Genomic DNA, 18,654 nt, shown 5'->3' on the forward strand with positions numbered 1-18,654 from the left:
ATATATATATATATATATATATATATATATATATATATATATATGAGAATTGTTAATACATCCCTTTTTGAAATTATGTCCAAGTTGATTTGAATATGATTCTAGGACCGAATGGGTGAAAGGGATGACATATTATGGTGGTTATGCTGCTAGAGAAACTGTCCAGAATATGGCCTGGGAGTAAGGAGTGAAGTGAAGCATGGCTAGTATCTGTCTATTTTATCTTTGGTGACTGACTCCATTCCTTGTTTAGTTAAAAATTATTCTCTTTGCCATAGCTTTTAATGGTAGTAGTAATAATAACAACAGTAATAATACCTAGCATTTGTATAGCACTTGACTAGGTAAAAGAGGCCATTCTTTGCCTCATTTCTTACCTAACCTTAATCACTAAATGAGTGTTGCCTCTGACAAACTGAGACCTGGGAGAGATGTTGACTTAAAAAGGCCAAGGTCTTCCACTATATTTGGGGCTGTCTCCAGTTGTCCTGATCTGTATCTTGCCACTGGAACCAGATGCCTTGGGAGGAGAGAGTGAGGCTGATGACTTTGCACAGCCCTGCCTCACTTAAATCCAATTTACTTTCAAGTCTTGACATCACTTTCCTGGTATCATTGGTCCTCTTTGAGAACTAAGGACAAACAGCAGCAACAAACAACTATGTGCCAGGCATTGTACTAAGTGCTTTACAAATAGTATCTTGTTTTAATGGTACCTGGCTTTCAGATAGTCCATTAATTCTTAAATTTTCTCTCCTGGATCTGTTTTCCATGTCAGTTGTTTTGTAATGAGGTATTTTATATTTTCTTCTATTTTCTCATTCTTTTGATTGTGTTTAAATGATTCTTTATGTCTCACAGAGTCATTAGTTTCTACTTGCTAACACTAATTTTTAAGGAATAATTTTTTTCCAGTGGGCTTTTGTACCTCATTTTCCCATTTGACCAGTTCTACTTTTTAAGGAATTATTTTCTTCAGTGGATTTTTGTATCTCCTTTTCCATTTTTTGTGCTTCCTTTACCAAGCTGTCCATTCTTTTTTTCATAGTTCTTTTGCATAATTCTCATTTCTTTTCCCATTTTTTTTTCTCTCTCTCACATTTGATTTTTACAATCGTCTTTGAGCTCTTCTGGGATGACTTTTTGGACATGAGACCAATTCTCATTTCTCTTTGAAGTTTCACATAGAGACATCTTGATATTTGTTTTCCTCTTCTGAGCTTGTTTTGATCTTCCCTGTCACCATAGTATGTCACCACCATTTTTATGGCCAGAGCTTTTGGCTTATTTGTTTTTTGCTCATTTTACAGCCTGTTTCATAACTTTTGAAGTTGAGCTCTACTTCTGGGACACCTTAGGACACAGCCTCTTTCTTCTCGGGCTAGGGGCAGGAGCCTGGATTGTTGCACTGGGCATCTGGGGCTGGTGGCTTGCCTCTTGTAGTACTAGCCTGGTCTATTTGTGCCTATTCTGGTCCTGCCTGGGTCACCACTAACCTGCTGCTCGAGCACTCACAGCTGCCCTGCAGAACTGGGAGGAGGGCCCTTGGGTTGCTGATCTTTGTTGAGACTAGGGGTCTCTTGCTAGCTTACCTGGACAGTGCCTGCCCTGGGCTGTGTTTCTGTTTTACTCAAGTGTGACAGATCTTTCCTACAGTCCTTCTGAGTTATCTTGGGCTGGAAAATTGTTTCAGCCCATCCTTTTATGGGTTCTGGTGCTCCAGAATTAATTTTGAGGCTTGATTTAAAGTTGTTCCAAGAGAAATTGGAGAGAACTCAGGCAAATTCCAACCTTTTCTCTGCCATCTTCGCTCCACCTCCAGAATCATTGTGTTGATAATTTATAATCTCTTGTGAGTATTTTATGTTTTAGATTCTTTCTGTGGAATGAAGTAGAGTCTGTCCCATATGTAATTATTTGGTGACCTAAATGCTTATACAGAAGGTGAAGACTCTTTTACCTATATTTGTTGAGACTTAAATACAAAGCATATTTCCAATAGAGAGCCCTTTTGGCAAAATAGGTCAAATACTGAGATTCTCAAGGAAAATATCACGTTGGGGCACAAGCCAAAAGGAATAATTCATAAGACGCTTTGAAGATTGAACTTGGTTTTATAAAACCAGAGCAAGGGATTCTGGAACATGAGTTACAATTTAGGGTTACAGTATGGGTTACAAAAAAGACATTTATAGCAACCATCAGCTTTGAAAGGTCTTGGGAGGTCCTGGAGTTTTGCAACCTTGGAGTCATCTTTGTCTCTTCAGTCTTCCCCTCAGCCCTAGCTGAGGTGTTGTTAATTATACCTTTACAACATCTGAGTATTCTCCTTTTCTTCTCACACAGCTACCACTGTAATTCAGGCCTCATTTTTTTTTTTCTTTTTGGAGGGTGGAAGGCAGGGCATTTGGTGTTTATTGACTTGCCCAAGGTCACACAGCTGGTAAGTGCTAAGCATCTGAAGTCGGATTTGAGCTCAGGTCCTCCTGACTCCAGGGCCGGTGCTCTATTCACTTCGCCACCTAGCTGCCTTCCTCATTATCTTTTGCTAGGAATATTGCAGTAAACTACTAAGGGTCTCTCTGCTTCTACTTTGTTTCTTCTTTAATACATTCTCCACTCAACTGCCAAATTCCTATTCCTAAGACGTGAATCTTTTTACTTTCCTGCTCAGAAATTTTCAGTGGTCTTTAGGATAAAATCCAAAGTTATCACAATGACATTTAAAGCTCTCCAAAACCTAGCCCTATTTATCGTTCCTCTTCTATTATTATTCCCCTATCTATTATTCCTCTTTTCTATCCCCCATGCTTAGACTGTATTTCTTCCTTATTTCTTCCTCTTAGAATCCTTAGTTTTCTTTAAATTTCAGCTTAGTTGTTGAAGCAACCTCCAGAAGCTTTTCCTGAGCCCCTTTCCCCAATTTGTTAGTGCTATCTTCCTCCTCAGATTATCTTGTATTCACTTAAGGGCATATATATAAGCTCCTTGAGAGATTGTTTGTACCCAAAAGACTAATATTGAATACTCTATAAAAGTTTCCTTCCTTCAAAGTTCTTTTTGCTCTCCATACTTTATTGATGTGAGATCCTGTGCCATCTGTTGTTCTGGCCAGTAATTCTTTTCCAGTTTGACCCTTTTCAGGAACTGTTTAATCTTAACATACGTAAATCATAATCTGAAAATGATTAGGACTTTACATTGACATTCAAGTCCCACAGAAAGTGAGTCACCTAAGTTATTTGATTTCTGTTTTAGGGACTTACCACCACTGCCCAAACAACTAACCATTGAAATGAAGAAAGTTTAATGCATAAATGTTTTGCCTAAAACTTCAGGACTAAGACTAAAAGGACTTATCAATCACTTATGAGGGCATAATGAGGACAGATTATTATCAGGCAAAGTTTTGCAGATCCGTAAATTTTAAAAAGTCATTTCCACGTATTTTTTGAGTATTAACTGAATTTGAAGACAGTCAATATATGAAGTCTTATTTGTGTCTAATGAGACTAGATAATTGATTTCAAGATTTTGACTTTTGATTGGTGTCTGATGTCTTTTACTCTTGCCTATCCTGTTTTCTCTCTGAGCTACTCTCATTCCCAGCCACAGAATTGTTGTGATTGGCCAGTTTCCTTGTGCATACTTGGATATTTATTATTTACTACTTCTCTCTGGCTTTTGAGAAACTAAGACCAGTGCCCTTAATGATACCTCCACCCTTGGCAGACTCAATTATCCCAGGCAGTTGAGGGAAAAGAAGCTTTCATTAAGTTGGTCTGATGAATTCTTTAAAGAGAATGCTGTAATAAATATGGTTAAGTAGTTGCAGAATAACATGCTGTATTTGGTTACCAAGTGGGAGACTTACTGTACACATAAAGTATAAAGGTAAAGTTGTTTAGCCATATCCTCTCAATTTCATTGCAATTTGGAATTTACCTTGTCAAAAGCCATAAATAAGTTTCTTTTGCTTTTTTTTTGTCTTTTTGGAAAGGGGAAGTCAGGATAATTGGGGTTCATTGACTTGCCCAAGTTCACACAGATAGTATGTTAAGTGTCTGAGGTCGGATTTGAACTCAGGTCCTCCTGACTGTATAGCCGGTGCTCTATTCACTGAGTTTTTAAAAAGATTTTCTTTTTCTTTTCTTTTGTGTTTTTTCTTATCTTTTCTTTCATTTTTCAATTTTATATTAGTTATATCCTCTTAATTCCCTTGCAGTTACCTTATAACATTTAAGCAAAAGCATGATGCATAGTGATTGTCTGATAGCTTATACCACATTCTTCTTCCATAAATTCCCACTTTTTCATTGAGAAGAGGGAGGAGCATTTCTTTGTTAATTTTCTAGAACTGAAATTAGTCACAGTTAATTAAGAGTTTGCCTTTTCATATTATTTTTATTTACATTGTCATAGTTATTAGTATAAATTGTATTACTTTGGTCTTCATCTGTTCTTCTAGGACAGTGTCTCTAAATTCCTTATATTTTTTATACTCTTAATATACCAAGCTGTTGCAGTTTCAACCCAGGGATGACAAAAACTGTTGAAGTGGGGTCTCTGTCCACCCAAAAACTGTTGGGTTTCATGATGTGTTGTGGTGGAACTGTATCAAAGAATTCAGTCATATCACATTAATCCAAGTATAGGCATTTATTGAGATTGACACCTCTCATGAAGCAGGCAGAATTCTAAGAGGAACCAGCAGCTTCAGGGAAAGCAAGATGGATTTTTATAGGGCAAAGATGCAATTACATAACAGAAATTTACATAGAATAGAGGAATATCATTACTATTAAAAAGGCAGGAGGAGTTTGTTAAAGGATTAGGTAATGGAGGAGGGGTTTGTTAAGGGATTAGGTAATGGAGGAAGGGTCTCATCTGTGGTTCAGTGGTTAAACATTCTGGTCCTTCTTCTCTTCAACTGGCTAGCTGTTGTGGTCCTTTCTGGTTAAGACAGATAGTTAGGTATTGTGGTCCTGTCTTGGGCTAGACGAATGATGTGATTGTGATTGAATACAGCACACCTGTTTCTGTGGGAATGGGTCTGGGGGCGGTGACCAGGTAGAAGTAGTAGCTAGGTTCCCATCACATGGACACGCCTGCTGTTTCTGTGGGAACTAAGAGTTCAGGGACACACCTGTTGTTCCAGTGAGCAGTGAAGCATATACAAAGAAGTTAGTGTATTGGCAGGGGTTAGGTAGGTACAGTGAGTGGGTCTGCAGTTCAGTGGGGCCAGGCCTATAATGAAGTTAGAATACTGGGGCTGGGGGCAGCTTTTTTAGGATTCCATCAATACTTTGTTTAGCCATTTCTCCATTAATGGGCACCTACTCAATTTTTTTAAATTTTTGCTACCACAAAAAATGCTGCGTGTGTGTGTGTTCGCACAACTTTAAGGTATATATGTATATATATATATATATATGTATATATATATATATATATATATATATATATATATATACACACACACACACACCCCATAATAGAATCTCCAGGTCAAAGGACATGAGCAGTTTAATGAATTTTCTTTCATTTAAAATGTTTTTCAGAATACTTGGACAAATTTACAGTGTTGCCAATAGTGTATTAGTCTGTTGTTTTCCCATAGGCCCTCCTTCATTGACTTATTTCCATCTTTTAACATCTTTGGCACATTAAGGGGAATGAAGTAATACCTCAGTGTTGTTTTTATTTGTATTTCTTTATTAATGATTTGGAACATTCATATGATTATTGATATTTTGTAGTTCTTTTGATAATTGTTATATCTTTTGATCATTTATCTGTAGAGGAATGCCTCTTCTTGTATATTTGTGTTAATTCTCTATACTTTGTATATCAGATCGTTATTGGGGATGTTTGCTACAAATATTTTTCCCTTAATTATTATTTTTTCTTCTAGTCCTGTGCATTTATTTTGCTAATTTAAAAAAAAAAAAGCATTTCAATTTAGTATGTAGTCCATACAAGCTCAGAGGATCACTGTCCCAACTCTTACTCTCTCAGATGAGTATTGGGTCCTAGAATAAGGCTACACATCTCCCCCTAAGTGTTTTTACACACATAATATTTTTTCTCACTAAAATTTCATATAAATGGATAAGTAAGCATATGGACCTATAGTGAGCGATGTTGGGTGGTAATAAGATATGAGGGTTTTCCCTACACCTTTGCTGTCGTTATCCTCTACTGATACTCCAAGACATTCTCCTGTCAGATCTCTCCTTCAACATAACCTCCTCTCACCATTCCACCCATATTTATTTTCTTCAGACCTTTTTTTTTCTTTTGAGATTTTATCTCCTTTTCTTCACATTGGAAGTACAGTAGCCACTCACAAGCCTGATCACAGTATTGATTGGAATGGAGCTTTGACATGCTCCATTTTTATGGTCTGGGCCTGTGTTCCCCTCCTCATGTAACTTGATGGTTCTCCACTTCCAGGAGGCTCACCGTATTTGTTCCATAACTACTACAGCTCAGAACTTAGTCCTTTACTATAGCTTGGAATTGAACCCAAACACTCCCGCAGCTTCAGCCACCCCCAGTAGCAGGAATTATAGGTGTGTACCACCATGACTGAAGCCCCTTCCATATTTTTAAAGAATCACATCCAGGAGTGTGATGAGACTAAGTGTGGTAGCTTCAATGTCCTTAATGACAAAAAGAATTTGCTATAAAAATCTTTAAGATCTTTTCTATCTTTCATCTATTTGTTGTCTTTCTTCTGGTTTCATTTAATTAGTTGAATATCTTGACAAGACTTCTTGATAGTCAGTACCCTATATATTATTGATATAATAGAGAAGAAACATAAGGGTCATGTAATAGAGGAGAATTATAGTAGATATTTAACATTTAAAAGGAAACGCAATAAATTGCTGTATTTTGAAGGGTACAATTTCATTACTTTAATGGGAGCCTTATAAATAATTATGTATCAAGATAATAAGTATGATGTCCTCTCTCAAAGTTTTAGCTTAATTGAGCTAGGAGAGGAAACATAGCTGCTGTTCTGTATTCCTGAATTAAAGTAGTGCATAACATTGCCTCAAAGATCATATCAGTAAATAATTAATTGGTTTAGAGGCTACTGACAAATATAACTTAGTAACTCCTAGTTGTTCGTTCATAATAATTCATTTTGTATTTCTACCATTGGGGACATACTTAGGGACCACACTTCTTAAAAGTCCTTCCTAAAGAAGTGTTGGGGGAAAATCTGGAACTTCATATCACATACTTCATTTTAAGTATAAATTAAAAATCTAAACAAAGGTGTTTTTTTTTTTAAATATTGACCTTTGTTTACAGAAATATTTTGCATTATGCCACAACTGTTTTTATTATTCCTTAAATGAAGTAATATAGTAAAAAAAAAAAAACAACAACTTTTTTTAAATCTTAAGGCTCTCTATAAATCTAAGATAGTATTAAACTCATAAGGGGTCATGTTTTGTTAATTTTGTAATTATTTCATTGCAACAATTCATTGAAGACTAGGAAAAGGGAGTAAAGGATATCAGATTCCTCATGGAACAAGTATTTTGATGTGAAAGTAGTCCAGAAATTATGTGAAAGTACTTTCTGACAATTAAAAAGAAGCTAAAGTTATTTTAGAGTACTACATTTTATAAAAATCATTAATCCATTCATAATGAAAAGTCAAAGTTTAAGAGTTGTGAAATAGAATCCGATTCCTAGATATGTGTTTTAATTCTTTTGGTGTATCATGCTGTTTTTCAAAGTGCATTCTAATAAAACACATTAAAGAATATGAACCCATATGCAGTAAATATCTTTTAAGAGGAAACTGACAAGTTACTGTGGAATAAGTTAATAGTTAAGAATTATTAAATATTTACCTTGTGCCATGCACTGTGCTAAAATGCTGGGGAAGCAAATATAAAAAAGACAGTCTCTGATGTAAGGGAGGTTATAATCTAGTAGATGACAGTAACACACAAAAGAGAACTGAAAGTAGGGGGAAGAGGGGAAAGACACTGGCCAACGGGGCTTTATGAGGTCAAAGAAATCCAAAATGAGTGCAGCTACGTTAGAAATGAGGATATATCCGAGGAATTAGTATGTTCTTCTTAAATTGTCATTTTAAGTGAAACATGCAACAGAAATCATTAAAAGGAACATTCATTGTTTGCCAGGATATTGTCATAAATCCAGGTTACTAATGAAGGCTTTCTGTTCTTAGTCTAAATAGAATTACATATAAGGTATCCACTTATGGCATTCACTTTTTAATCTTTTCTAGTTATAAGGTAAAATATACATTTATAACTCCATTATTTATGTCTTTCCTTAGTTCTAACTAGTTGATAATAGAGTGGTGTAAAACTTTGTTTTGAGGAATTTATGCAATTTCACTCTGTGATAATGATCTTACATCTTTGTGATGGTGAAGGAACTTGGTTTGGTGTTTTGTGAAATATTTTCATTTCATTCAGAAGGGGAGTATATTGTCCCAGTTGTCTAGTATGTTTGATAAGGAAATGGTACTTTTTAGGCATACATCTTCCCTACCATCTTTCAGTTAACTGCCTCCCTTCTCCTTTTTCCTCTGTAGTCTGTTTGTACTTCTCCTTAGGTACTTATTACATACTGTAGTTGTCATTTGTGGCATATTTGTGTATTTGTTTTATCTTTCATAGCAGAGTATAAACTTCTGGGGGCCAAAGTTTGAGTATTGGCAAACTGTAAAGTATTTTTTTGAGGAGGATGGTCTGGGTGATGAAAAACTTTTGGAAACCATACTGAATGAGGATCAGTTTCAGAAAATGAGGACATTTAGCCTGAAGAAGGAAAGCCTAAAGAATTCTGGGTAGCCACTTTTCAAGTATTTGATGGGCAATTGTTATGTAGAAGTAAGATTAGATTTTTTTTGCATGACTGTAGGGAGCTGATCTAAGAGCTGTGGTGGCAGTTGCCAAAGTAGATTTCAACTGTGAGGAAAAGCTTCTTAAAAATTATATGGGGGTGGGGGGGCAGCCAGGTGGCTCAGCGAGTAAGAGCACTGGCTCCAGTGTCGGGATGACCTGGATCAAATCCGGGCTCAGATACTCAGCACCACACCCAGAAATAATAACTGGACGTGTAACCTTGAGCAAAAAAATAAAAAAATAAATAAACTTCACCAGTACAATGCAAAAAAAAAAAAATTAGAGCTCTCCAAAAGTGGCAAGAGTAATTCATGAATTACTCTATGAATTTACCATCACTAGAGGTCTTTAAATGGAGGTTCTGTAGTCATTTGCCAGTGATACTGCAAAGTCTTTTTTATCTTCATATTTGTAGTTTCTAGCACTGGGAATTTACCCATAATATGGTCATAATCAATGTGACTTAAATTAAGTTCACTAACTGAATTAGCCTCATGGGAATGCTTTCCAACTAGAATTCCATACTGAAGTAGGACTTTAGGTTTTGTTGTTGTTGTTTTTTTTTTTTTCAGGAAAGGTATGTATCTTTAAGGATGACAGACTCTTCCAGCTTGACTTAAAAGAGTATAGGATTTTTTTCAGCAAACATTTAACTTGTTAACAAAAAGATTCTAATTACCTAGTATGTACCTCTGGAGAACATGTGGTAGTTTCTATGAGTCAGCAGTGATCTGTCCACTAATTCTTGAATTCATGATAAAGTTTCCAAGGAAGCAAGTGAAAGGAGTTTTTCCTATAAGTATAGCCTCATGCAGCCATCCATTTTTAGAGTTGGAAGATATTTTTAACCCTTAATTCCCTCATGGTAATGAAGAAACTGAGGCCTTATAGTGGACAAGGGGTTACAACTAATTAGTGAGAAAACCAGGACTAGAGAACCCAGACTTTCTGGAAAGTTATTTTAAGAAATATATATTACAATGTTCCATTCAGGAACTGACTCCTTATTTTTATCCTGAAACTCTTTTTCTTATTATGTCCTCAATGGAAATGACCAGTGATCATTCAGTGTATGAGAATAATTGATATGTTAGAAAGTCTTTTCAACCTTTTCTTGATGTTTCATATATCAGTTAATATAGGCAATCCAACGTGTTATGTTGGAAATGAATATAAATATCTAATACAAAACTATTATATGGTATTCATTTTATAATTTATAAGGAATGAGGCAAAAAATATGCAAAAAAACCTTATCTATTTCTAATTTTTCAGTTATCTTTTCTCTTAGATTTCTAAAACTTCTCCCTTCTTTTCTGTAGTCTGACAGACATAAACCGAATAAAATACTGTACTAAAAATTTGATCTGTTCTTAGAATAGTAAAAAACATTACTTTCCAGCTAAAGCCTAGATGATTCTGGAGGATAAAGTGAAGCTAATGACTTTGCACAGTCCTCCCTCACTTAAATCTAATCCACTTGAAAGTTGTGGCATCACCTTCCTGATGCCATGGTCCTCTTTGAGAAGGACACAAACAATACCATCTCATTACTAATATCATGAATATTGAATACAATGAAAAGTTTGAAAGTCATTTTCTTTTCATTCTCTGTGGACTGATTATATCCCTGGGTAATAAAAGTAATCAGTTCTTATAAAAGTTCCATTCCATTAAGTGAATTCTAGACATATGACAGTCGCTTAGTAAATAAACAAATTTTAAACAGGGCCATACAATGATTTTTTTACCTATTTAAGAAACTCATAATGATGTACACTATGAAAGGGGTATCACTTGACTAATTTTTTTCTTTTCTGTTTTGGGGATTGCTTCTTGTGAAGATACATAAATAAAATAAAACAAAATAACCACTGACATTAAGGAAGCATAACCAATGTCAAGGAAGAATAATTTGGAAAGGACAGTGTATGACAGTAAAACTTCGAGAAGTGTAATTATATCTTAGAATTCTTTTTTTAAATGACTGAGGGACTAGGTTCATAGAATTGATAGAACCAGGTTAATAGTAATATTTAGAGTTTAGAATCTTGTTATCCAGGCAGATAATATAGTGAGTATTTTAGTTGTATGAACATATTTGGAAACTTGAAAGAAAAATACATCCCTCCCCGGCCAAAAAAAAGTTTTGAATGGATAAAACTTGCAACAGTTAATGTTTTATTTATAATAAGGTTCATATGACCCACGTTTTTGGTTATCAACTGATGACTTCTTAAAAATATGCCAAACAACCAATATTGATTGAACACTTAATTGCCAGCCATTGTATTGTGACAGGCCCAAGATATACAAAAACAAAGAATGAAATTGTATTCAGGTATAATAATACTATTTGTACTTTTGATACTTCTGTGGACATTCTTACCTCTATCCTCTTATTTAGAGGGTCTCAAACAGGTATCAAGTATTATTTTGACATGCGAATTTGAGCACTTGGGCATTACTTATAGCAACTAAATCAAACATCTGATGATTCTTTATTCACTAGATAATTTTATTAGTATAATGATTTAGTCATCTCCGAGTATTAGCTTATAATTTTTTAAATTTTCTATCTGTTAGATTACCTATCTAGATGTGTATGTTTATGAATATAATATAGAATAGGATTGTCATTTTAATTTGTGTCATTTTGCTAGAGATTGTTTTAATACCTATACTATCAAATATGTCTATCTAGAAAGTTTTCCCCTACACTTCAATTTATATATAAAATTTGCTATTTTATAGGGCTTGATATAAATTTTACATATAATGTGAATAGATTAACTTTTCCTTTCTATTATTTTTATGTTCTTTGCCCTCTTCCTAAGAGGTAGCCAACAGTGCCACCATCAGAAATAGTTAGGCTTTCTTACTGTGTTAGGTATTCTCATAAGTAAAAGTCCTGAAAGGAAGGGACTCATCAGTGCTCCATAACTTTAACATCACGTTTTATGCTTAATGTAAATAACCACTTTATATATTATCTGTTTAATATGACAACAGATAATGATGTCATAATGAAATTAAATTTAAAAATGTTTTACCTGTGAAACTGAATGTAAAAGTGAAGCCAAATTTTCTTCTTAAATTTTTGAGTGATCAAGTTCCTATATTATTATTGCTTAAGAATTGACTACTAATTTATATAAACAGTCCTTTCCAAATTATTCTTCCTTGACAGTGGTGTTGCTTCCTTAAGTGGTTATTTTGTTTTGTCTTATTCATGCATTTTTGAAAATAGCAGTCCCCAAAAAAGAAAAGAAAAAAACTAGCCAAGTGATACCCCTTTCATAATGAACATATTATGAGTTTCCTAAATAGGTAAAAAGTCATTGTGTGTACCTGTTCAAAATTTAATGTTTATTTACTAGGCGCTTTTAAGCTCTTATTTGTTATCTTAACTTGAATTTTTAATAATTTTAATATCTGTGACAACTTGATGAATTTTCAAGTGTCCTTGTGTACAGGTTTCAAGTTTCCAGTAATTTCAGAGTATTTCCTCTCCTCTCATTCCCTAACAATATAAAAATGTTATTTTTATAGAAACATTTCTATGAATTTGTGATTTCAAAATGTCAGAGTTGTGGAAACTCACTGAAATTATTTCAACTCCTTGTTTCCACATGTTATATTGGGAAGAAATGAAAACACTAAAGAAAAATGTAAAAATATGCATTATTCTTTTTAAGATTTGTAAGAAATACATGCAGAAAAGATGCCTGCCTCAGACATTTTGTGGACAGTTTTTCATTATCATTTGTACTTCAAGTTATTTACAACATTGAAGGTTTTTATAAACTGCAAAGTTAGTATAATTATTATGATTTAAAAATCTGTATTAAAGTACAAAAGTATACTTTCATGCCCCTATACTTACACAATATTGTGTATTTATTTTTAAATGAAAAGAAACCTGGTCTCCATCTTCCTGTTGACATCAAACAGTCCTCTGATATGCTAATCCTGCTATGGGGAGAACCCATACATAGGATTTATTTGGATTCATTCCAAGTCTGAGTGGAAATAATATGTAAAGAACTGATTTTGCAGTGTTGCCTCATTTGAATGAAAACTGATGTTAAAATATTCTAGAATTAAAAGTAGTCAGAATAGGAGACCTGACATGCAATTTTCTAATATTTTAATCATATTTTATATTGCCAAGAAATCATTTATATTACTTTTTGACTCTGGAAAATTTTTCATCAGTATTTATGTTGTCTTCATCAACTTACAATAATATTGTTAATCATAACATTTTAGTGATGTAGCATGTCATTTGATTATTTTATACAAGTGAATTTTATTTAAGATATCTGATAAGGGTTTTTAAACATTGGGAAAGCTAATAAAAATTAATTTGGTCATTTGTTTTTCATTACATATTTTTCTTTGGTTTCTCTGAGTCTTCAAACAAAAATAATGCTATATTTTCCCATATAAAAGGTAGATAACCAGTACATATCCCAGTAATAATTTTCATTTCATCCTGCCCTCATCTGGTAACACTGCAAAAAAACTGACAAACTTGCTTATTCTTAAAATCCCTAATATTTAGGATCTCAGTATTAAATAACAAATAAACAGCTATGTAACATTTCAGGCTTTATAACATATGCAATATCTAGCGTTTACATATATATGTATATATAGTCAAATTTAACTTTCAATATTATAGTCCTTTTGATGGATGAATGAGTTTTTTAAAGGGACAAAAATAGACATTGGCCAAATCTATATGAAAACATTTTAATAAGTGGAGGTCAGTGTTTTTATGTCTAAAATTTTTCTATATAATCAGGTTTAATAAGTTACAAATTGCACATTAGTTTCAGTGTTATTTTCTTATAAGATTATTAAAAAAGACTAGAGAGCTCAATTTTGTAAAATCTACAGCAACTTTCCTGATTTAAAAATTATTTATGATCTTCTGATATTTTAAGATTTGCTTGACCTGACTTTGGAGTGGTTTTGAGATATGATTTAGGTTGTAGGTATATATTTTTTGTATCTAACATTTATGGTGGAAATATTCATGGTTTCATGTAAACTGAATTCTTGTAAATAGAAATATAATTTAGAAGTACAAATTGGAACTCATTACTAAAAGAGCCCTGTATTTGTAATGAGAATTGTTTCATAATGCAAATGATCACTTCTAATTTATAATTTAGATTTTGTTTTTATAAAATGAGGCAGACCTGTAGATGCATAAGATGCAAATGATATCTGCAAGATATCATTTGATTGTACAACAACTAACAGTACACCTCGGCATTACCTGGATTGGTATATTAATTAAGAAGGGAGGAAATGGACTTGACATATCAAGTAAAATTCTTGTAAATATGTCATCAAGTAAAATGTTCTAAAGAGCTGCTTCAGTTTATCATAGATAAAATGGTCTATTATCTCTGATTTGCTGACCATTATTTTCATTGTGTCAAATTAATTAAATTTTAAGAAAATTTCATCTTTCTTTTCCATTCTGTTTGTTTTATAGCATTTTAAGAAACAAAAAAGGTTGATCCCGGAAAGGACAGTTTGGAAGTACTTTGTTCAACTCTGCAGTGCATTGGAACATATGCATTCCCGGCGAGTTATGCACAGAGGTATATAAAGATCTTGCATATTTGTGTGGTAGTAATTTAATATAGGTGTTTGTCAGTTTAGGGATAAATTATATCAGACTCAAATGAAAGAGAATAATTTTTGTGGGTAATTATTTTCCAGATACTGTAATTTTACTAGAATGTCATTTCTTCTAATAAGTTTGGGTTTACATACAAATAAAAACAACTTTGCAGATCTTTCACTCTTGAAAGCATTTTATTATGTTAAATAATTTGTTAAGTCAGGAATGGAACAATAATAAGAGATGAGGAACTCATGAAAGAAATATTATATGTTAGTAAAGGAATATTTTGTTAAATGAACAATGTTTATTGCAGCAACCTAAACATTTAGGTATTAGTATTGATTCTTAGAGTGCTGATAATATTATATGGTTGGCCAGAGACTAAGATTTTTTTCCCCATCATTAAGTGATTAAATCATAGACTTTGCAAAGAAATCTTTCATTTTGTTTGAGTATTTTTGAGCTATAGTTTCTGAAGTAGCCCAAGTTTAATTTTAAAATTATCATATGTAGTAAAAAATAAACATATTCTTATTTTGTGTAATGTAAATAAGTTAAAAAATAGGAGAATGGGCAACATTCCATGCAGACTAGTTTTTCAGCATAGAAAACAGATTGTAGTTTGAACAAAAGCTAGTAGCATATTAAAAGTGTCATTTATATTTATTGCTGCAATATTTCGTGTTTTATCAGTCCATATGAATAGTGAGAAAATTAAAAACTGTCAGTTTAGGTGATTTTAAAAGAATGGCTGACTATAACAAGAAAATGGTTTAAAATTCTGAAACCTATTTTTCTAGTAAGGTACATTCAGTAAGAATATTTCATTCTTTCCTATACACCTCCCACCTCCCTCTCCTCCCCCTACCCCTCAAAAAAAAGTTTTCAAAACTTATCACTTTGAAAATACTGCAGCTCTTTTCTGACAATTTTATTTATTTATTTTACAGATATAAAACCAGCTAATGTATTCATTACAGCCACAGGAGTAGTAAAACTTGGAGATCTTGGACTGGGTCGATTTTTCAGCTCTAAAACCACAGCTGCACATTCTTTAGGTAGGAATTGTTAAAAAAATTTCAAACAAGTATTTTATTACCTATAAAAAATCATATGCCTAAATACTTGATGTAGTTTCCTTGCAGGTGCCAGATAAAATCATTTTTAAAAATTAAGTCATCAATTTCATGAACATACTAAAAATTATCAGCTGGAGATTTACTCTCTTTCAATAGAACAGTTTAATATCATTTCCTTGACCACAATCATTTTGGTAGATGATATCTGCTAAGAGCAAGTCTGATTTTGCTATTACCATAGAGTATTCATTTTATAATAATGTAATAAGAGCTAATGAATCAACTGCTTTTCTGGGTAAGGACTACACTCTGTCTCTGGAAAAATACCATAACAGTTGGTAAATGTTTATTTATAAAATGGGAAAGTATCTGAAGGTGATAAGTATATTGAGGAGATGAATATTTTTAAAGTTTATAGAACATTAACAAGGTATTAAAGTTTATAGAACATAACAAGGTATGTTTCTTACAAATTATAAAATGAAATATATTCCCATTTTTATATTCAAAATAGAATTGAATATAGGTTTTGAAATGTTAAGAATAGGAAGAAAATGTGATTTGACATGAAAGGAATTTAAATATTACTAGGCAGAATAAATTATTTTGAATTGGGTACTTTTTTGAAGTCTTGTGAATTTTCTTAAAGCCCTTAAAATATTTTTTTCTTTTATGTGCTTTGAGAACTAGCTATTAGTAGAGAAAATGGATAAAAATTCAATTTTTAGAACTTAAGTAAAGTTATTTTTAAGACTAGCTTCATACTTGGATTGTGGTTTTTTTTTTCCTTTTGAGAAAAAATTTAAATTTCGTTTGTGAATTTGATATTCCATCTTTTTGTATCAAAAAAGTTTAAATGTATTAAAAAGAAATTTATTTAAAATTAGAATATAAAATTTATAATTAGATAAGAACTAGAGAAACATGTTAGGGTAATGAAAAGTACATTGAACTAGGAATTAGGCTCACTTACAGCTGGACAAGAAGTCTTCTAGTCCACAGTCTATATACACACATACACACACACACACACACATACATATATAACATATACATAGAGAGAGAGATAACATATACAAGTAAGGAAATTAAGGCTCAGAGATATTTAGTAATATTCCAGAGATATACAGGTAATAAGCAGCAGAGCTGGGATTTGAGCCTAGGTTCTCTGATTTAAAATCAGACATGCTTGCCACTACACTTTACTGCCTTTACGATATAATAAATATATGCCCATTTTTCTCCAGAGAGATATGGTAAAGACCAAATGAGGTAACAGGTGACAAGTGTTTTGAAAAGTGTTAAGCAGTATATAGTTGCCGGATGATGTTCTTATTTCTTACTATGACTTTTTTATATTTATTTTTATTGAGAAATTGGAAAAATTCCAAACCCTAATTAAGAATATTCATAAGAAGACAAGAGGAAACCTCACATTGTTTATCCAATATTAGTGATAGTTAATTACATAAATTTAACACTAAAAATAAATCCTCCTTTTTTGGAAAGTCACAACTTCAGTCATAAAATGCAAAGGTTGGGAAGCAAAGGGGTTCACATAAATAATCTTATGCCATTTCAGTAAGATAACATTTTTGAATTTTTGAATCCAAAAAAAGATTATGATAACTTTGTTCTATAGAAATGTTAGCATATCTTTTCAGAATATGCCTTTCTCACTAGCACATTGGGTTTAACATTTAATCTTGTTGCTATTTCTTGTGGGGTTTTTTTTGTTTTCTTTTTAAAAACATATACAAGGATAAAATCACTTATCTCAAAACTATTAGTTCTAGAAAGAATGCAGATTGTCACATTTCTTCATCTCCTGAATCATTCAAGATCTTTGAAGAATTTAGTTACATTTTAATCTGAAGCATCATAACTAACACATTGAAATAGTAGACCTCTCCCAGTACAGTCATGTATTTTGACAAGTTCTAAATATCAGATTTTGTTGATACCCATTGAAAATATAGAAAATATATTCATTTCAAAGCTCTTAACATAGGCTTTTTTTTAAAATGATGACTAAAACACAGCATGAAATAAATGTATAGCTCTGTACTTTTGAGTAATGTGCCAAATTGTCAAAGTCTGTCAATTCCTTTAAAATTATCTTGGGACTAATTGACAAATGCTAAATACCAAGGCTTTGCTTTACTTTTAACAGAACCTTTATATCATTATTAAAAAATAGTTCATTATTAAAAATATTCTATTGAGAATATAAAAGTTTTACAAAAATTATAATTTTAGTATTTCAGTGAGTTACTTCTTACGTACTCATACATCTTTCGAGATGCACTTTTCACATATATTTCTTCAGGAAATATTTTAATAGATTTAGTTTTGCCAAGAATACTCACATAAATTCCTGGTGGAGTAATAAAAACAGTCAAGATTCTATCACCAGACATGTTATCACAGAACCCCAGATAGGAAAGGAGCATCAGAGGCTCTCTATAGCACAACCCTTACATGAATAGAAGTCCCCTCTATGTCATACCCCACAGGTAGTCATGTAGTCTTCACTGAAAGATTTCCAATGAGGAACAAACAATTACCTCCTGAGGCATCACATTTCACTTTTGAATATCTGAAATTGTTAGAAAGTTTTCCTCTACTTTGGTCAGTCACTTAATAAACATTTATTAAGCATTTGCTTATGTGTCAGGAACTATTATAGGAACTGAGAATGTAAGATAAATACTTGTTCAGTTCTACAAATAATCTGAAAATATTTTAATTGAGGTTTTGTCCACACATTAAATTTTCATTGAATTTTGAAGTCTCATATAACTACACAACTAACACGACACCAAAGTCTCTTTTATTTCCCGTAACCTGTAGATAATTGGTTAAACTGTAGTTAGGGTTGAAATAGTTCTTTTGCTTTTTGTATAGACCTGATTGAATTATCCCTTCTAGCATATTATTGTTAAAAACAAAACAGGAATTTGCTATATTAATAAATCTTTGAGTTTCAAGACAATATGATTAAGAAAGTATATTATACATC

The 18,654-nt window shown here is 32.6% G+C and overlaps 1 protein-coding gene across 4 annotated transcripts in view; it reads left to right on the plus strand.

Moving 5' to 3' along the window:
* Window positions 1–18,654, plus strand: part of NEK7 (NIMA related kinase 7) — a 233,458-nt gene that overhangs the window by 154,566 nt on the left and 60,238 nt on the right. For all 4 annotated transcript variants that reach the window (XM_069074499.1, XM_069074497.1, XM_069074496.1 and 1 more), the window contains 2 exons: window positions 14,419–14,527; window positions 15,504–15,611. In XM_069074499.1, the coding sequence (XP_068930600.1) occupies window positions 14,419–14,527; window positions 15,504–15,611 (217 nt within the window). The remainder of the gene's footprint in view (window positions 1–14,418; window positions 14,528–15,503; window positions 15,612–18,654) is intronic.

The sequence above is a fragment of the Petaurus breviceps genome, unplaced genomic scaffold (genome assembly GCF_028583685.1).
Source record: "Petaurus breviceps papuanus isolate PSGF00001 unplaced genomic scaffold, PetGlider_PUasm1.0 90895, whole genome shotgun sequence".
In the NCBI taxonomy this organism is placed as follows: Eukaryota; Metazoa; Chordata; class Mammalia; order Diprotodontia; family Petauridae; genus Petaurus; species Petaurus breviceps.